The sequence below is a fragment of the Neolamprologus multifasciatus genome, chromosome 15 (genome assembly GCF_963576455.1).
Source record: "Neolamprologus multifasciatus chromosome 15, fNeoMul1.2, whole genome shotgun sequence".
Taxonomy (NCBI): Eukaryota; Metazoa; Chordata; class Actinopteri; order Cichliformes; family Cichlidae; genus Neolamprologus; species Neolamprologus multifasciatus.
In genome coordinates this window covers 29,784,485-29,798,376 of record NC_140453.1, presented here as the reverse complement: position 1 = coordinate 29,798,376, position 13,892 = coordinate 29,784,485, and the positions used below count along the sequence as shown (strand labels likewise).

Below are 13,892 nucleotides of genomic sequence, written 5' to 3'. Positions count from 1 at the left end.
TGCCACTGACGTACGTGCCTTCATTCGTTTCAGAGGATTATTCATTTCCTTTTGAAGTGAGGCAGCTCGCCCGGCGAGGAAGGTCTGAAAGGCGGCCGAGAGCAGGCTTTCATACTTTTCCAACAGCAGCTTGTCGTCTGGGGGGTAAATACGTCTGTGGACCGCAGAGAAGGGAGAAAGGAGACGAGAGTGAAGACGAGGTGAGGAACAATGGACAAAGGAAAGGGGAAAATGAAGGGAAATGATGGGTCACAAATGGGGCCATAAAAGTAGAAGGTGAGAGAGACGGAGTGGAAGAATGAGAAAAAGGGTGGTTCAGGTTAAGGAAAAGAGGGATATGGGTGGAAAGAGAAGCCGTGAAATATTTAGGAAGTCAGTGGGGGTAAAAAAAAAAGTGGAAAAGGGGGTAAAGAGATATAGAGAGACAAAGAAAATAAAAAAAGAACAGGGATGGAAAGATAAAGATGAGGCACAATAATTGGTGGGAGAGACAGAAAAGTCAAGGTGCAGCAAGAAAGACAAACAAAAGGTGAGAATGAGGAATGAAGAAGGAGGCAGCAAAGAGCAAAGAAAATTAATGAGACCTTAAGTGAAGAAACTGCATGAACATCAGTCAATCTTTTCACACGGTGCATTAATACAACAGCTTTCTACACGCCGTACACCGACGTGTGCACGAGCTTCACTGTGTTTGCAGTCTTTGCTAATGTGCCCATTCACACGTTCACATTTGTGCCCTTAAGACTAAAATAACAGTGCTCGGTGTTTATCCAAGGCCTGAGGGGATTAGAACAATGCGTAACCCTCTGCCTGGTTACCCTCATAATACATCTACAAACTCCCAATGTCATCGCTTTAGCCATTAAGTCAAAACAAGGTTATTGTTTTAATCAAGATAAGAACTGGCCTTAGTTATTGCAAAAGCATGAATATAGTCTGGCGTCTGCACAGACGATATTAAGTGCTAAACTCCCCTCAAGTTGGTTAGAAAAACACTCACAAGCACAGACCTGTGATCAAAAGAGAAAACTATAGAGATGAATGAAGTCACAGCAAGGTCACAGCAGTGGAAAATGTTGTACCACGGCACAATGACAGGCCAGATCTTTTTAAATATTGATTAATAGGCTTTGAGCTAGTCACAGATGCACGCGTATGTGTAGCAGATTTCTGTGTAATGCAACATAAAGCTGAACTATTTAATTGGACCAAAGCCGTTACCCTGTATTATGCAAACAGGTACATCTGAGACCTGAGATAAAGCTGCCATTTGAATCCCGTCCCTTGAATTCACTATATGTGAGACTTCTCAGTTTCTAGGGTGCATGTAATGGTTCTTTTCATTCCCAAGACACATTTTTATAACTGTCACATAAACGAAAATGGATTCATAACATATGAAAAGAGCCAGAACGCTTCAATCCTAAAGAGCGTCGTGAATCACTCGACTGAGAAGCTTAAGGTGAGGCACTTTAATAGTGGGTGTTAACTGCTCAGTCTTTTTGGCAGCGTCCATCTCTGAGCAAATAGACGTTTTACGTGGGGGTGACCTCTCACTATTGTTTAACTCAAACGTTTGCTGGGCCTTACTTTAAAGAAAAACTAACATAGACCATTTACATGGATCTGAAACTCTCCTGATTTGGTCAACAGTTCTTTAAAGTTCGCTGTCCCCAGACATTTAAAGGGACCCGTTCACTCTGGTTCACACTCTCACCTTCATCCATAGTAGGAAACTTTTTCTGATTGGCTCCCTCTTGCAAGCAAAGGATACAAACAGCAGGCAGACAGGGCTTTATGCACTCGCATTAAGTCGACAGTGCAAAAAAAAACCTGTCTAAAAAGGAGCATTTAGAGTAGTCTGATGTCTGCGGTTCTGCTCACGGGGATTACTGTAGAGTCCTGTGAAAAAAGCAAGTGAAAACCTAAATGCACCCCATGATTCAATAGCTCATAGAACCACTTTAGCAGCAATAAGTTGAAGTAATTGTTTTCTGTATGACTTTATCACTCTCTCACATCACTGTGGAGGAATTTTGGCCCACTCGTCTTTATGATGTTGCTTCAGCTGATTGAGGGTCTGCTCAGCATTTCAATCGGGTTGTCTGCTGTGGGTTTGGTGGGATCGCTGTTGCATTGCCCAGTTTAGGCCGAGGGACGGGCCAGCGTCTCCGAAACTTTCTTTTTCACATTAATTTACATATGCTAACCTTTTATTTCTATTCTTTATTTTAATATGAGCATTCTGAACTGTAAGCGTACAAGGGGTGGGGGAAAAATCGATACTGTGTAGTATCGTGATATTTTGTTTGCTAATAATGTATCGATACAGCAGAAATCGATATTTTGTTACAAAAAAAGTTTTTGTGGAATGGAACATGACTCTGACTTCAGAGCATGTTGATCCTTTTTCTGAGCAAGAATCCTGACATTCCTTCACTGTCCAAATGTGTTTAACTTGTTTTTGGCAGCAATAAACATGACAGTTTACTTATTTTAATTTAAGACATGTTTTATTTTAATAAGTTTAAACTTTTTATTTAATGTAAAATTATATTTGTTTTAATTTACTTTTCAAATTCTTCAGTTGCTGAAGGGGCTGCATAGTTTTCATAAACTGCATAGTTCAGAATAGCTATAATTGTACCAGATGGTTGATTCAGTTAAGTTGGACTAGACTGTAATACAAACCGTTCAGTTTGTCAACAATAAAACTGAAATGAGAGAAAGACTGAGTGTGAGACTTTGATATTAGAGAAAATGAATATTGATAAAGTTTACCTTTATGTACAGAATCTGAATATCGCAAAATATTTTAAAAAATTGCAATAATATCGTATCGTGCGTTAAGTATTGTGATAATATCGTATCGTGGGATGTATGGTGATTCCCACCTCTAAAGCGTACCTCTTTGTGCTATGCATACATGCACACATATATATATTACATGTATATATAAAACACAAGCTAAAGAATCCTAAATGAAGAGCAAATACCTGCTGGGTTTCCCTCGGTCATAGCTTGTCTGTACCTGATACAGTTTCATCTAATAGCACAATGTAAGTCAGTTCATTACCCAAACTCATCTAATGAGAAGCACTGTGTTAATCAGACTTCAGCGTTGTGCAGGGACACTATTTGAATGCTAAGAGGTCTTTACCGGGGCGCTCCAGACACACGCCAGCCTGCCTGATTGACTGTCTGACTGCCTGTCGAAAAATAGGAAGGAGGTGACAGCACTTCATGCAGGCCTGGATCGGCATTCGAAATTCACCAGCCATTCACTCAAGTGATGAGTCAAGAAGTCACTTAGAGTTGGGAAGACAGCAAGAAGGGTGTGTGTTGTGTGTGCGAGCCAGTTGTGACTGTTTGTCTTTGTTTTTGTGTGTAAGTGGGTGAATGAGGAACATACTGGGAGGCGGTGGGGGGAGGGGTGTATGTGTTGGATTAAGGCAGGAAGAGACAGAGGGAGGAAAGAGCATTAACAATTTATAAGGGACAAGCAGCAAATCTGAACTTTGTGTTGCTGAGTCATGCTGTAAGGTGAATCTGCTCCATCTGTGAGCTGACTATTAAAAATTGATTTTGATGCTTAATGTGTTCCAGTGTCCCTGCTGGATTCGGGGGGAGATAAAAGTGGGGGGAAAGCCGGTTGCCATTTGTCAAGAAAGGTGTGCACTAAAGTAACTTTGCTGTGCACACTGTGCATAGAAGAATAACAACTTGATGCTTGTTCCTACACATCACTGGACAGCTTTCACTCTCGTCATTCGTTCAGTCAGTTCTTCTCTCCAAACAATAGATTCGCTTTTGGTTGTTCTTCCTGCAACAGCTTTATTTGTTTTCCTGAGAGCCCGGCACTCTCGAGATGACCCCCATAAATGTAAGAGCACTGGCACAAGTACAGTGGGTGGTGTTCCTGGAGGGAGAGGCTCTTTGCCCCAGTGTTCTGCCTCTTTCCTACCTGTAGTTCCCCAGATGTTGCTTTTCATGCTCCTCCCTTGAAATCTGCTTGCGAACCTGTGCCAGCCGCTCTTTCTACACATAAGAGAAGAGCAAAGAGACAAATGACAACTTCTTCCAGATGAACGTCAGTGCCAACAAAACAATATATTCTATTAGAGGCAAAGACACAATGAATTCCTGCAAGAGAGAAAAGAGTACAAAGAGTCTCGCTCATCAATGACTCATAATTTAGTCCATTTACTCTTTTATTAGTATGTTACAAAGGTGTAATTGTGGAGCTCAGTTGGCCAATTTGGCATAAAGACGAAAGGAGGGGACCACTTTCCTACTAGCACTGCAATCTCATTTAGCTCTAAGCAGTGTGTGCCTTTCATAGATCCAAACCTGGTCTCACACTTCAGCCATAACAGCACTCGAAAACGAAGCGTGGCCTTTTTCTAAAAGGTGCCTTTCCGCCATCTTTCCTCATTCCCACTGATTAGTGCCATGGCTAATCAAAAGGCTAATCAAAGAGGGTGGGAGGCGTTAAAGTACTAGTAGCTGCCACTTTTCCTCATATACATGAGCAAAGCTCCCCCGACTTCATTTCAGAGAAAATAATTAAATGGTATGCTTGTGTCAGAAACTTTTGAGTCTTCTGACACAAAGTAAGACGTAACTGAAACTGAGTTTCTGCTTTTCGACTTGTGTTTCAAGTGCATAATACAGCAGGGTGCTGAGACGTATAATTTATACGTCAAATATATTGATGTACCAGCTGATCGGTGTGTTAAGTAAACGTCTCTAATGACACGTCACAGATCTCTGATGTGAGCCTGTCTGAAGCCAAACCACCTTTTTGTGCTCATTTTCGTGTGGCCTGCAAAGTTTAAAAGTATCTCATGACTTATGATCGCCGCTCGAGACTGTGCAGTCATTGTTCTAATCCCCAGGCCGGTTTTGAATGTCCGGGTGGGGAAATGAAGGAGTAGCGCTCTCAACTCCCTCGACCACAGTTAAGGAGCACCACCTTGTACAGGTGCTTAGCATCGCAGATGCTGCCCTGCAGTTTGATACCAGCCAGCGCTTTAGACAACTCTGGTTTTACCTGCGGCGGGACAGTGTGTGTGAATGAGTGGATATAAAGTCCAGTATTTGTGAATTTAACCCTTTAAAACCGGTTGCGTAACTATTTTTAAATCCGGGTAGCTCTGCAACCACGTGAGCTAGCGCAATAATTTTTTTGCATATGAAACCGGAGGAGTTGTACTTACATCTTATGCCATCAGCTTGTCCTCGGTCACAGTTTCCTTCCACATATAGCTTTGAAAAAACTGCATAAAAAGCACTTGCAGCAACAAAAACATAATATTCCAGAAACACGCTTCGCCGATCCGATCAGCGTGAACTATGCATGTCCGCCATGTCCTGCCCGAAACCAGAAGTGAAGTCATTTCGCAGAAATGTAGTTTTTTACCATCAGGGCCTCATGAGCCTATACTGGTGTTTTTAAAAGTTATGTTTGACTTCATGACTTTCTGTGTGGTTTCTGGGATGCTTAGGACTCATATTGCACTGCTGGAAATAGTTTATTTTGATGCATATGCTGCTTTTTTGCAAATTTGCACTATAATATTTATTTTCGTTTTTCCTGCAGTGTATAAAAATTGGTGTATTTCAAAAATAAAACTATGAAGACACTCAAAATAAATTTCCTGTGGTGGGAAACTATTTTGTGCAACTTTTTTGTATTTACAGTTTTGAGGGATAAGCCTCTTAAATTTCTCTAACTAGAAATATATGTTAAAAAACAAAAACGATTTTAATTTTTTTGTAGTTTATTGCACTTTTTTGCAATTTATGTAATTACTATGCACTTAATGCAGACATATTATTAAAATTTAGGCCGTAATGGTTGTATTGATGTATAGCAACTTGAAATGCTCCCAAAAATGGCTCCACAACATGTAAAAATATAATATAAGCTCTGGTGGACTTGGTTCTATGGTAGGTCTTAAAGGGTTTAAAAAAAGTTTTAAATAAATGGATTTCTTTGCTTCCTCTTTCTTTCTGCTCGTCCTCACCAGCTCTTCTCTTCGTCGCTCCAGCGTGTGACGTTGTTTCTCCCAGTCCGAGGAAGCAGCCGAGAGTTTCTTCATGGATCCGTGTCCGTACAGCCGTCTCTGAGCCTCCGCCTTCTGCTGGGCTAGGTTGCGTTTCTTATCGCTCGCCCTGGATCAACAAAAAGCAAGACAACTAACATCGCACATACACGGAAAGGGTTCAGATTTAAGAGCGAAAACATTCTGATCGCGCCTTTTATTAATGTTTGCTGTCAACAAAGCTCTCTTTGTTTAGTTTTGCTTTGCATGTAATGGTTATTTGTAACAGTAGACAGTACTGGGAAAAACACACACACACACATAATCAACGGAAAAGGGTTTTTAAAAGTGTCATAATAAAGCCTGACAGCTTGTGGGCCTCCTCCCTAGCTGACCTGAATATCTGCCTTATCACATCATTGTGCTGGTTAAAAAAAAAGACAGACAAAAACACTCAACAATACAAAAACAGAGATGAAGCTGAGACACAAACAACTCTGGGATGAACAGGACCAGACAGCTAATTCTGAACAAGTGGGCCACTGCGGTCTAGAGAAAGGGCAATTCATTTTAGTCAATCGCTGGTCCTTTAAATTGGATATTGAGTGCTTTTGGGGGACTGAGGTTTATCAATGTCCATGCCCGACCGGGTCTGAATTGATCCCATTTGATACAGTTGATGTGGTGAGCAGAATCAAGAGCCAAGCCTACCTCTACACAGCACCAGCTCCTCCCTTTGGGGGAAGCAAAGTCATTACTATACAAGGAAAAAGTGAGCGAAGCCCCCCCACGCTCACTGTAGCGTGAACATAAGCGCTATGTCCAGTGGAAAGAGCTTCCCCGTGCCGTTCAAGCCCTCCTACGACTTATTTGTCATAAAATAACCAAATCTCCCTTTTTAATCTGTGGCAGCACATTAAACATCACTTTGAGAAGAGATTTGTTTGGCCCACATGAATCCACTCAGGAGGATGGAGCCGGTCTTTATGTGGCCGGTGCACCACGCACCTCACTTGGCCAAATTAGATGTATACGATGTTGCATGTAATTGATCCAGTGTGTGTGTGTGCACTTTGTTTGTATATATGTGTGTGACTAGCAGAGCTGAGACTATATTTAGAGCAGTAAGAGGAGGACGAGCACACAGAGAAAAGAGGGAAAAAAGAGCAGAGGTCTGGTGTACAATGATCAATCAGGACAGACTCTCCGTAGCCGGGGGACAGAAAAGCATGCCAGCAAACACAAACACACACACGTGCACACAAACACCTACCTATACCAGAAATACATTCCAAAATAAAAACAGTGTGCATTTAAAATTAAATACACCCACAAACCAAAACAAAGAGCAGCAGACGAAGCGTATGTAGATATACGAACCGCAGATCAGCGCACAGGTTAAAAAAAAGACACATTCTCACAAACACCCAGACTCTCTGATTGAAGGGTTCACAAAGCACACAGTAGATGGTATTGCATGGCTTTGTACCTTGGCCATTATCCGTCTTTTTATCCACCACAGAAACACCAACACACAAATTTAGAAAGACAGCAATTTATTTGTCCAAAGCTTCAACTTCCTGCTGCGCTCACGCTAATGTCACTACTGTCTCATCAGTCTGAAACCAAAACAAGATAATGGCCGGATTGTACTGTGCGTCAAAATCATTTTTACGTTTGCTCGGCTGTCAAATTAAAAGATAAATAAATAAATAAAAGAAACCTAAGCACCGATTGAAATTCTGAGCATTTAAAGCCCTTTGAGGGAAGGCTTGATACAAACTGCGCACAAAACTTCACCGACTAAACAGAGCAACTGTGAAGTTTGTTGATAAAACATATAGTGGTCTTTAGGGCTGCCACAAACGATTATTTTGATAGTCGACTAGTCACTGATTATTTTTGCGATTAGTCGACTAATCAGATCATCATCCATTGGACGTAAAACTACAGCTTATTGCACCAGCAGCATCTGCTCTTATATAACTATCGTTAGCTTACAGCTTTAAGTGTTTAAGGTATGTGCTAACTAAAAATAAAGACAAGATGATAGTTTATTAAATTTTAATGACATTTGCAGATTGTTTCGGTGAAGTTTAATCTGCTTGACGTTTATTCAGCTGTGTAAAAACTATAACTTTAATCTCAGCCAAACCGATTTACTCAGGAACAAATAAAATACTAAAAAAAAGCCAAACAATAACATTTTAAGTTATCTAAGTGACTTATATATCATGTTTAACCTGAGTAGCGAAAGACGGCGGTGGGTTTGCAAACGATTAGCCGTGAGTCCGGTGTTGTCACGGCTCTAGTTAGCCTAGACCCCGGCTAGCTATCGAGCTAGTGAGTAACAGACATCTCCGAAAACGTCGGAGCGCTTTTGAAAATATGTGGTGTCTTGATAAACTGAGCAAATATTTGAGGTTTACACAGCTACATTCTCGCCTGAAAATATGTTAAACGTTTATTTTGTGACCCAGAAAGAATAATAAGAGTAATATTAAAACTAACTAGCTGCCGCCATTGTTGGAAACTGAGCTGGGCTGCGCTACTTCTTCTTCTTCGGTGTTTAACGGCAGCTGGCATCCTTGTACATGCAGTGCTGCCATCTTCTGTTTCAGTCCGTTATTACACTCTTAAATCCTGCTACTTATTCCTGCGTCTTTTGTGATCTTACAACGCTTCAAACGACGCGTCGACTATTCAATTAGTCGTCAACGATTTTAATAGTCGACATAATCGTGACTAGTCGACTAATCGTGGCAGCCTAGTGGTCTTATAGGCTTCAGATCGAGCATGCCAGCAGCAAGGAAACACATCTTTCCATGTTAAACTCTTTGTTTTCCTGTTATTTCTTTTTGAATGCATAGCTAAGGCTACACGTTTATGTGTTCACGTGCATCCATGCCAGACACCTCTGCTGATTTCCAGCAACACTAAGAGGAGAAGGCAGCAGCTGACCGACCGGCTGAGAGGAACAAATTGTTTTAATTCAATGTAAAGGCTCCACATTTTTACAGCAGCATAGTTACTTCCCATGTTTATATTCAGCTACTTATTTTTGTGGAAGCCACAGGGAGCCACTAGAGACGGGCAAAAGAGCCGTGGGCAGGATTTGCAAACCGTAGATGCAATTTGTTGCATCTATTTGCATGAGTGTGTATGTGTAAGACACGGTGGAAAACAATACCTGATGTTGAGGAGTTTGAGGGCATTGAGCAGCACACCTTTCTTCACATCGTAATCAATCTTCTGATCTGTCCCAAAGCTCGGAGCTCGATTGATCTGTCAGGTAAGAGAGAACAGACACATTCAAAGGATGCTCAGTATTTTTTTCTCTTCTTGTTCTGCTTCATATCACTTTTTTCTCCTTTCTTATCAGTCCAACAGACAGGCATGCTACGCAATTATAGGAGTGAGTTTAGAGCATCTTTGGAGAAAAGAAAAAAAGATCTATTCCGACAAGGAGAGGAGTAGTGAGAGGGAGATGAAAGTTGAGGGTTTTTTCTCTCTTTGACGGACACTTTGCAACTCTTAGCCTTTGCCTGGGCATAAATCCACTCTGGCACTGACGAGTGTATGCCCGTGCATTTAGAAGAGCATATTTGCGTCAGAGTGAATGCATACAAACAGATTGTGTGGGTTAATCGCTCACCCCATAACTGACCCTGCGTCCTGACTCTGTATGCTAAGATTGCTCGCAACAGCCCGATGCCTCGACGCGCACGTCTTTGCGAGCATCAGAGAACTGCCGTCGCTCAGCTCAGTGCCATCGCGGACAATCAAGAGCGCTCAGCAAGAAACAGAAAGAGCCACCTCGGATTCGAGGTACAAAAGCAGGTATCATCTGGGGAGAAATTCAAGAGCAATGTACCATTCTTAACGGAACAATTTCCAGCACCGGTGCAAGGTATTCAAATATCAGTTATTATACCTGACACAACAAATCAATTCTTTTTACTCTTTGTTATGTTCCCACAGTGAGAAAGAGATTATGTGAGACAACAAAGGCTGCGAAAAATGGAAGAGAAGTGCAGAGAGAGGGTGAATGAACTGGCAACCGTGAGAGGAATGGTGTCTGACTTCAAATGACAATGCAACAGATGCCCAACGAAAGGCTGGCCGAGTTTGATACGGCTTGATTTTGGAGATAAGTCGGCTCTTTTATTAACAATGTACAAAAGTCTTAGACCGCCCATTTTCTTTTTAATGTCTGGGTGATGTGATCGTATGGGGTAAGGGTTTATTTGTTGAGTAGCGAAGGGAATTTTGTCACTTTGTTGCTATAAATCAGTTCAACAAAATCAGAGGTTATGAACAGCAACAGTTAACATCACCTTAATAGACAATGTCCTCCTATTAATATATTTTGCAGAGTTTTTTTTCTCAATTCATTGACAATGTTTATGTACAATTATCTGCTTTTATGAATGAAAATTACAGCCAACTGTCTGAGCGTCTAGCTGGAAATTCAACCTCTCCCAGTAGCCTTACTCTGCAGTCAACGTGAGTACTGGTATCAGAAACACTATTCCTCTAGTTCCGTCTTCCTTTGGAAAAAAGCCGTTGGATACAGTTGAACACATCAAAGCAGGACAACAGCCAATCACAAATCAGGATTTCAGTAACGGAGCAAAACTGAGCTAATCACAGGTTTTAGTGTCTATTACAGATCCCGTTCTATCCACCAATCAGGAATGTGGGGTAAAGGACGGTAAAAGAGATGGATGGGGGGGGGGGGGAAGGCTGGCGTGCAGCATCAAGCTATTTGGAACCATAAGGTTTTCCTGAGCACCAAAATCTGAAAGCCCCTTTGGAGACGGCATGCAAAGCCTCTCAAGGGTTGTGGGGGTGGCTCTCTGTAACTCCATCCCTCCTTCTCTCTCCTACATCTGAACTACCCATTACTAATCCTGACATAAAGGTGCTCAGTGCTGTGTGGCAGATTCGGGAACAGTGATGTAAGATAATATTTACACCGCTGCTAGACTCCCAGGAACTGCGAGAGCCAGAGCGTGTGTAACCCCCCCAAAAAGGCCGTAACTGCTGAAAGCCTGTGTATTAGGATCACGAGGCAGCTATAGAAAATAAAATAAAGAAGAAAAAATGTAAATCTGCACCTTCCAGCGATCAGCAGCTACACCCAACCTGACCTGAGACACGTGACTGTCGTGATACCAGGAAGCTTTTTATTCTTGTTTCCTCAGAAACTATACTGAGCTGTGGCTGTCTGTAAATATGCATATAACCTTCCCTGTGCTGTCACTGCCTGAGTCCCTTTAACTAGTTTAGGCAATAACTCCATAAATATCACAGGTGAGCTACAAAAGCCTCACAAACATGAAGTGTGTTTGTACGGACGTGCCCTTGTAAGCGTGCGTGTGCGTGTGTTTTTTATTATTTTGTATACAGCAGCCATTTATCAGCACGGGGGTGATGAATGTGTTCTGGCGCCAAGAGGAAAACAGGAACAGAGAGACCCTATGCAACTCTTTCGCTCAAAAGAATGAAGTGTGCGATCCTCTCTGAGCCGAGGAGGACGGCGCTGCACTTCATCCTGCAGTTATCTTATCAAAGAAAGCGAAACATCACTAAAGAAAAAATAAATAAAAAAAGAAGGTCTGTGTTCATTTAGAGCGCTCGCCAATATGACAGCCGCGGTGAAAACAGTATGGCTTTAGAGCGCCGTAGCCTATAGGTAAGAGCCAGACTGGCAGTGATCCTGGTGACGCTCGTCTCGTTACTTGTCTTCGTTTCTTAGTTTGATTCGTGGTGTCAAGCTGTCACAGGAGAGACTGGCATCGCAGCGCTCGCTGGCTTTCTTTGCTCTCCCTCAGCTGTTTTGTCTCTCACCTTCTTCTTGCTGCCAGTTGCACTCCTCTCCTCCCTAGTTTCTATTTCCACTCTTTCTGTCTCTCGCCGTGTTTTTCCGACTGGTCACCACTGACCCCGCGCTCCCCTCCCGTCCCCGCTCCCTCCCTGTGCTAGCCCTCATTCTCCGGTCGTTACCTCTCTTCATTTTTCTCTCGCTCTCTGTGTTTCTGTGTTCTCTATTTCCTCCCTGGCAAAAGGAAGTTGAACCAGTCTGGTCCTAATGAACCCCTGCAGGCTCCCAAAACCCCCCACTCTGATTTCCTTAAGTGACTCTGGCAGGGTCTTAAAGGAGCCCTTGGTTGCTCCAAGATGCATTCAATAAAAACGTCAGATGAAAAGATTAGAAACTCCTTTTTACTCATTCTTTGATTCGGTTCAGCTTCAGCGACGCGTCGCTGTAGCCAAAATATCACTTGGTCAAAAAGCATATCGGTCTTTAATTCTTTCACAGGACCCTTTATCCCCATCTGATTGCTGAATTAAACGTACAGAGATGAAACGGTTATAAGAAAAACAAAGACGGGAAATGTAAAGCTTTTATTTTCAGCACCTTGAGTCGTGGGATTGAGGTGGCTCAAGAAAAAAGAACAAACAGTAACCTGCATAGAGACCACTGTGAAATACAGGCTGTTGCCGGGGAGCCTCGTGAGACTTTTTTTTTTTTTAAACCATTTGGTTTGAATTTTCGGTGAACAGCAAGTCCCTCTACTGATCTTTATTTTGAGCACTAAAGTACAAACAAAACAGGGAGAAATGCAACCGGTAAATTTTACATGGCTCATTTAATTTGATAATGCCTGGTGGAAAATCCCATTCAGCCACTGGTTTGAACATCTGTTGATGTTTGATCTGTTGAAGCATCTCAATCAAGTAAATTTAATTCACTTTTATTGATATAGCATCAAATCATAACATAAGTCATCGCAGGGCACTTGATACATAATGAAGTTACATTATAATTGAGAACTCAGTGTGTTGCCCGAGGATAGCCAGTAAGCAAATATGAGCCAAACAGCTCAATAAATGCAAACAACGAGATCTGGGTCATAGGTCGTTCTGCACAACTACAGAGAACAAAGTCTCCACTCGTATTATGATAAGACGCTAACTGATGCTCCATCTCTGTCTGTTGTTATCACTTCAATTATGAATAAAACCATTAACCTGGCGATGGCGTTAAACAGTTTGTACCTGTGGCTTCTGCAGCTTCGCCACACAGACCCTAATAATATAGCAACGGCACCGGATCAACAACAATCAGCTGCTTTATTTCCACAACAAATTGCCAGCCCACATCGACATTTATCCTGCGTCTGGAATGCTCTCTAAAACAAGTACAGGGGCTGCTCGTGATTAATCGGTTCAGAAAAACGACCCCCTCTTATTATTCCTGGCAGAGTGTAAACAACCACTGCTTTGACAAGCCTCCCATTTTGCCCCGCACGCTCAAGGGTATCGGCACAGTTCAACCGCTGTCAGAATGGAGTGTTTGTTGCTGCACAATGGTGGAAGGAGAGAGGGAGGCAGAAAGGGAGAGGGGGGGGGAAACCGAGCATGAGTAGTAGAGCGACAGCAAGACAGACAGCCAGCCACCCTGTTAAGTCGCTCTCTTGTTTCAGCCGTCTTATCAATCACCGTTTTGTTCTTTTTGTGGCATTTTACGTGGATGCAGGGACACTCTAGCGGAGTCTGGTAAAGGTCCTGGAAGTGAGCGGGACACTATTTAGCTTTGCTGACCTCGCTTGGAAAAGCTGCAAGGGATACAATCCAAGGTAGTTAAATGCGGTTTAAGTGGATCTAGTAAGTCACCTATACACAAAATTCAAAATGCCAAACAAAAAGAAATCATCAGTCACAATCTGAAGTCCAGAGCTGACTGTCGTAAACATGAAGACATGTCTTCCCTTCGAAGATGCCACAGAGCCGGCTGTACCTGCTACAGTTCCCTGTGTCACTCATAAACGTGCATCT

The 13,892-nt window shown here is 42.3% G+C and overlaps 1 protein-coding gene across 1 annotated transcript in view; it reads right to left on the bottom strand.

Annotated features, from left to right (window-relative positions):
- Window positions 1-13,892, bottom strand: part of ttll7 (tubulin tyrosine ligase-like family, member 7) — a 91,599-nt gene that overhangs the window by 41,262 nt on the left and 36,445 nt on the right. The window contains 4 exon segments of the mRNA XM_085132035.1: window positions 15-154; window positions 3,965-4,038; window positions 6,030-6,177; window positions 9,238-9,332. Of these exon segments, the coding sequence (XP_084988161.1) occupies window positions 15-154; window positions 3,965-4,038; window positions 6,030-6,177; window positions 9,238-9,332 (457 nt within the window).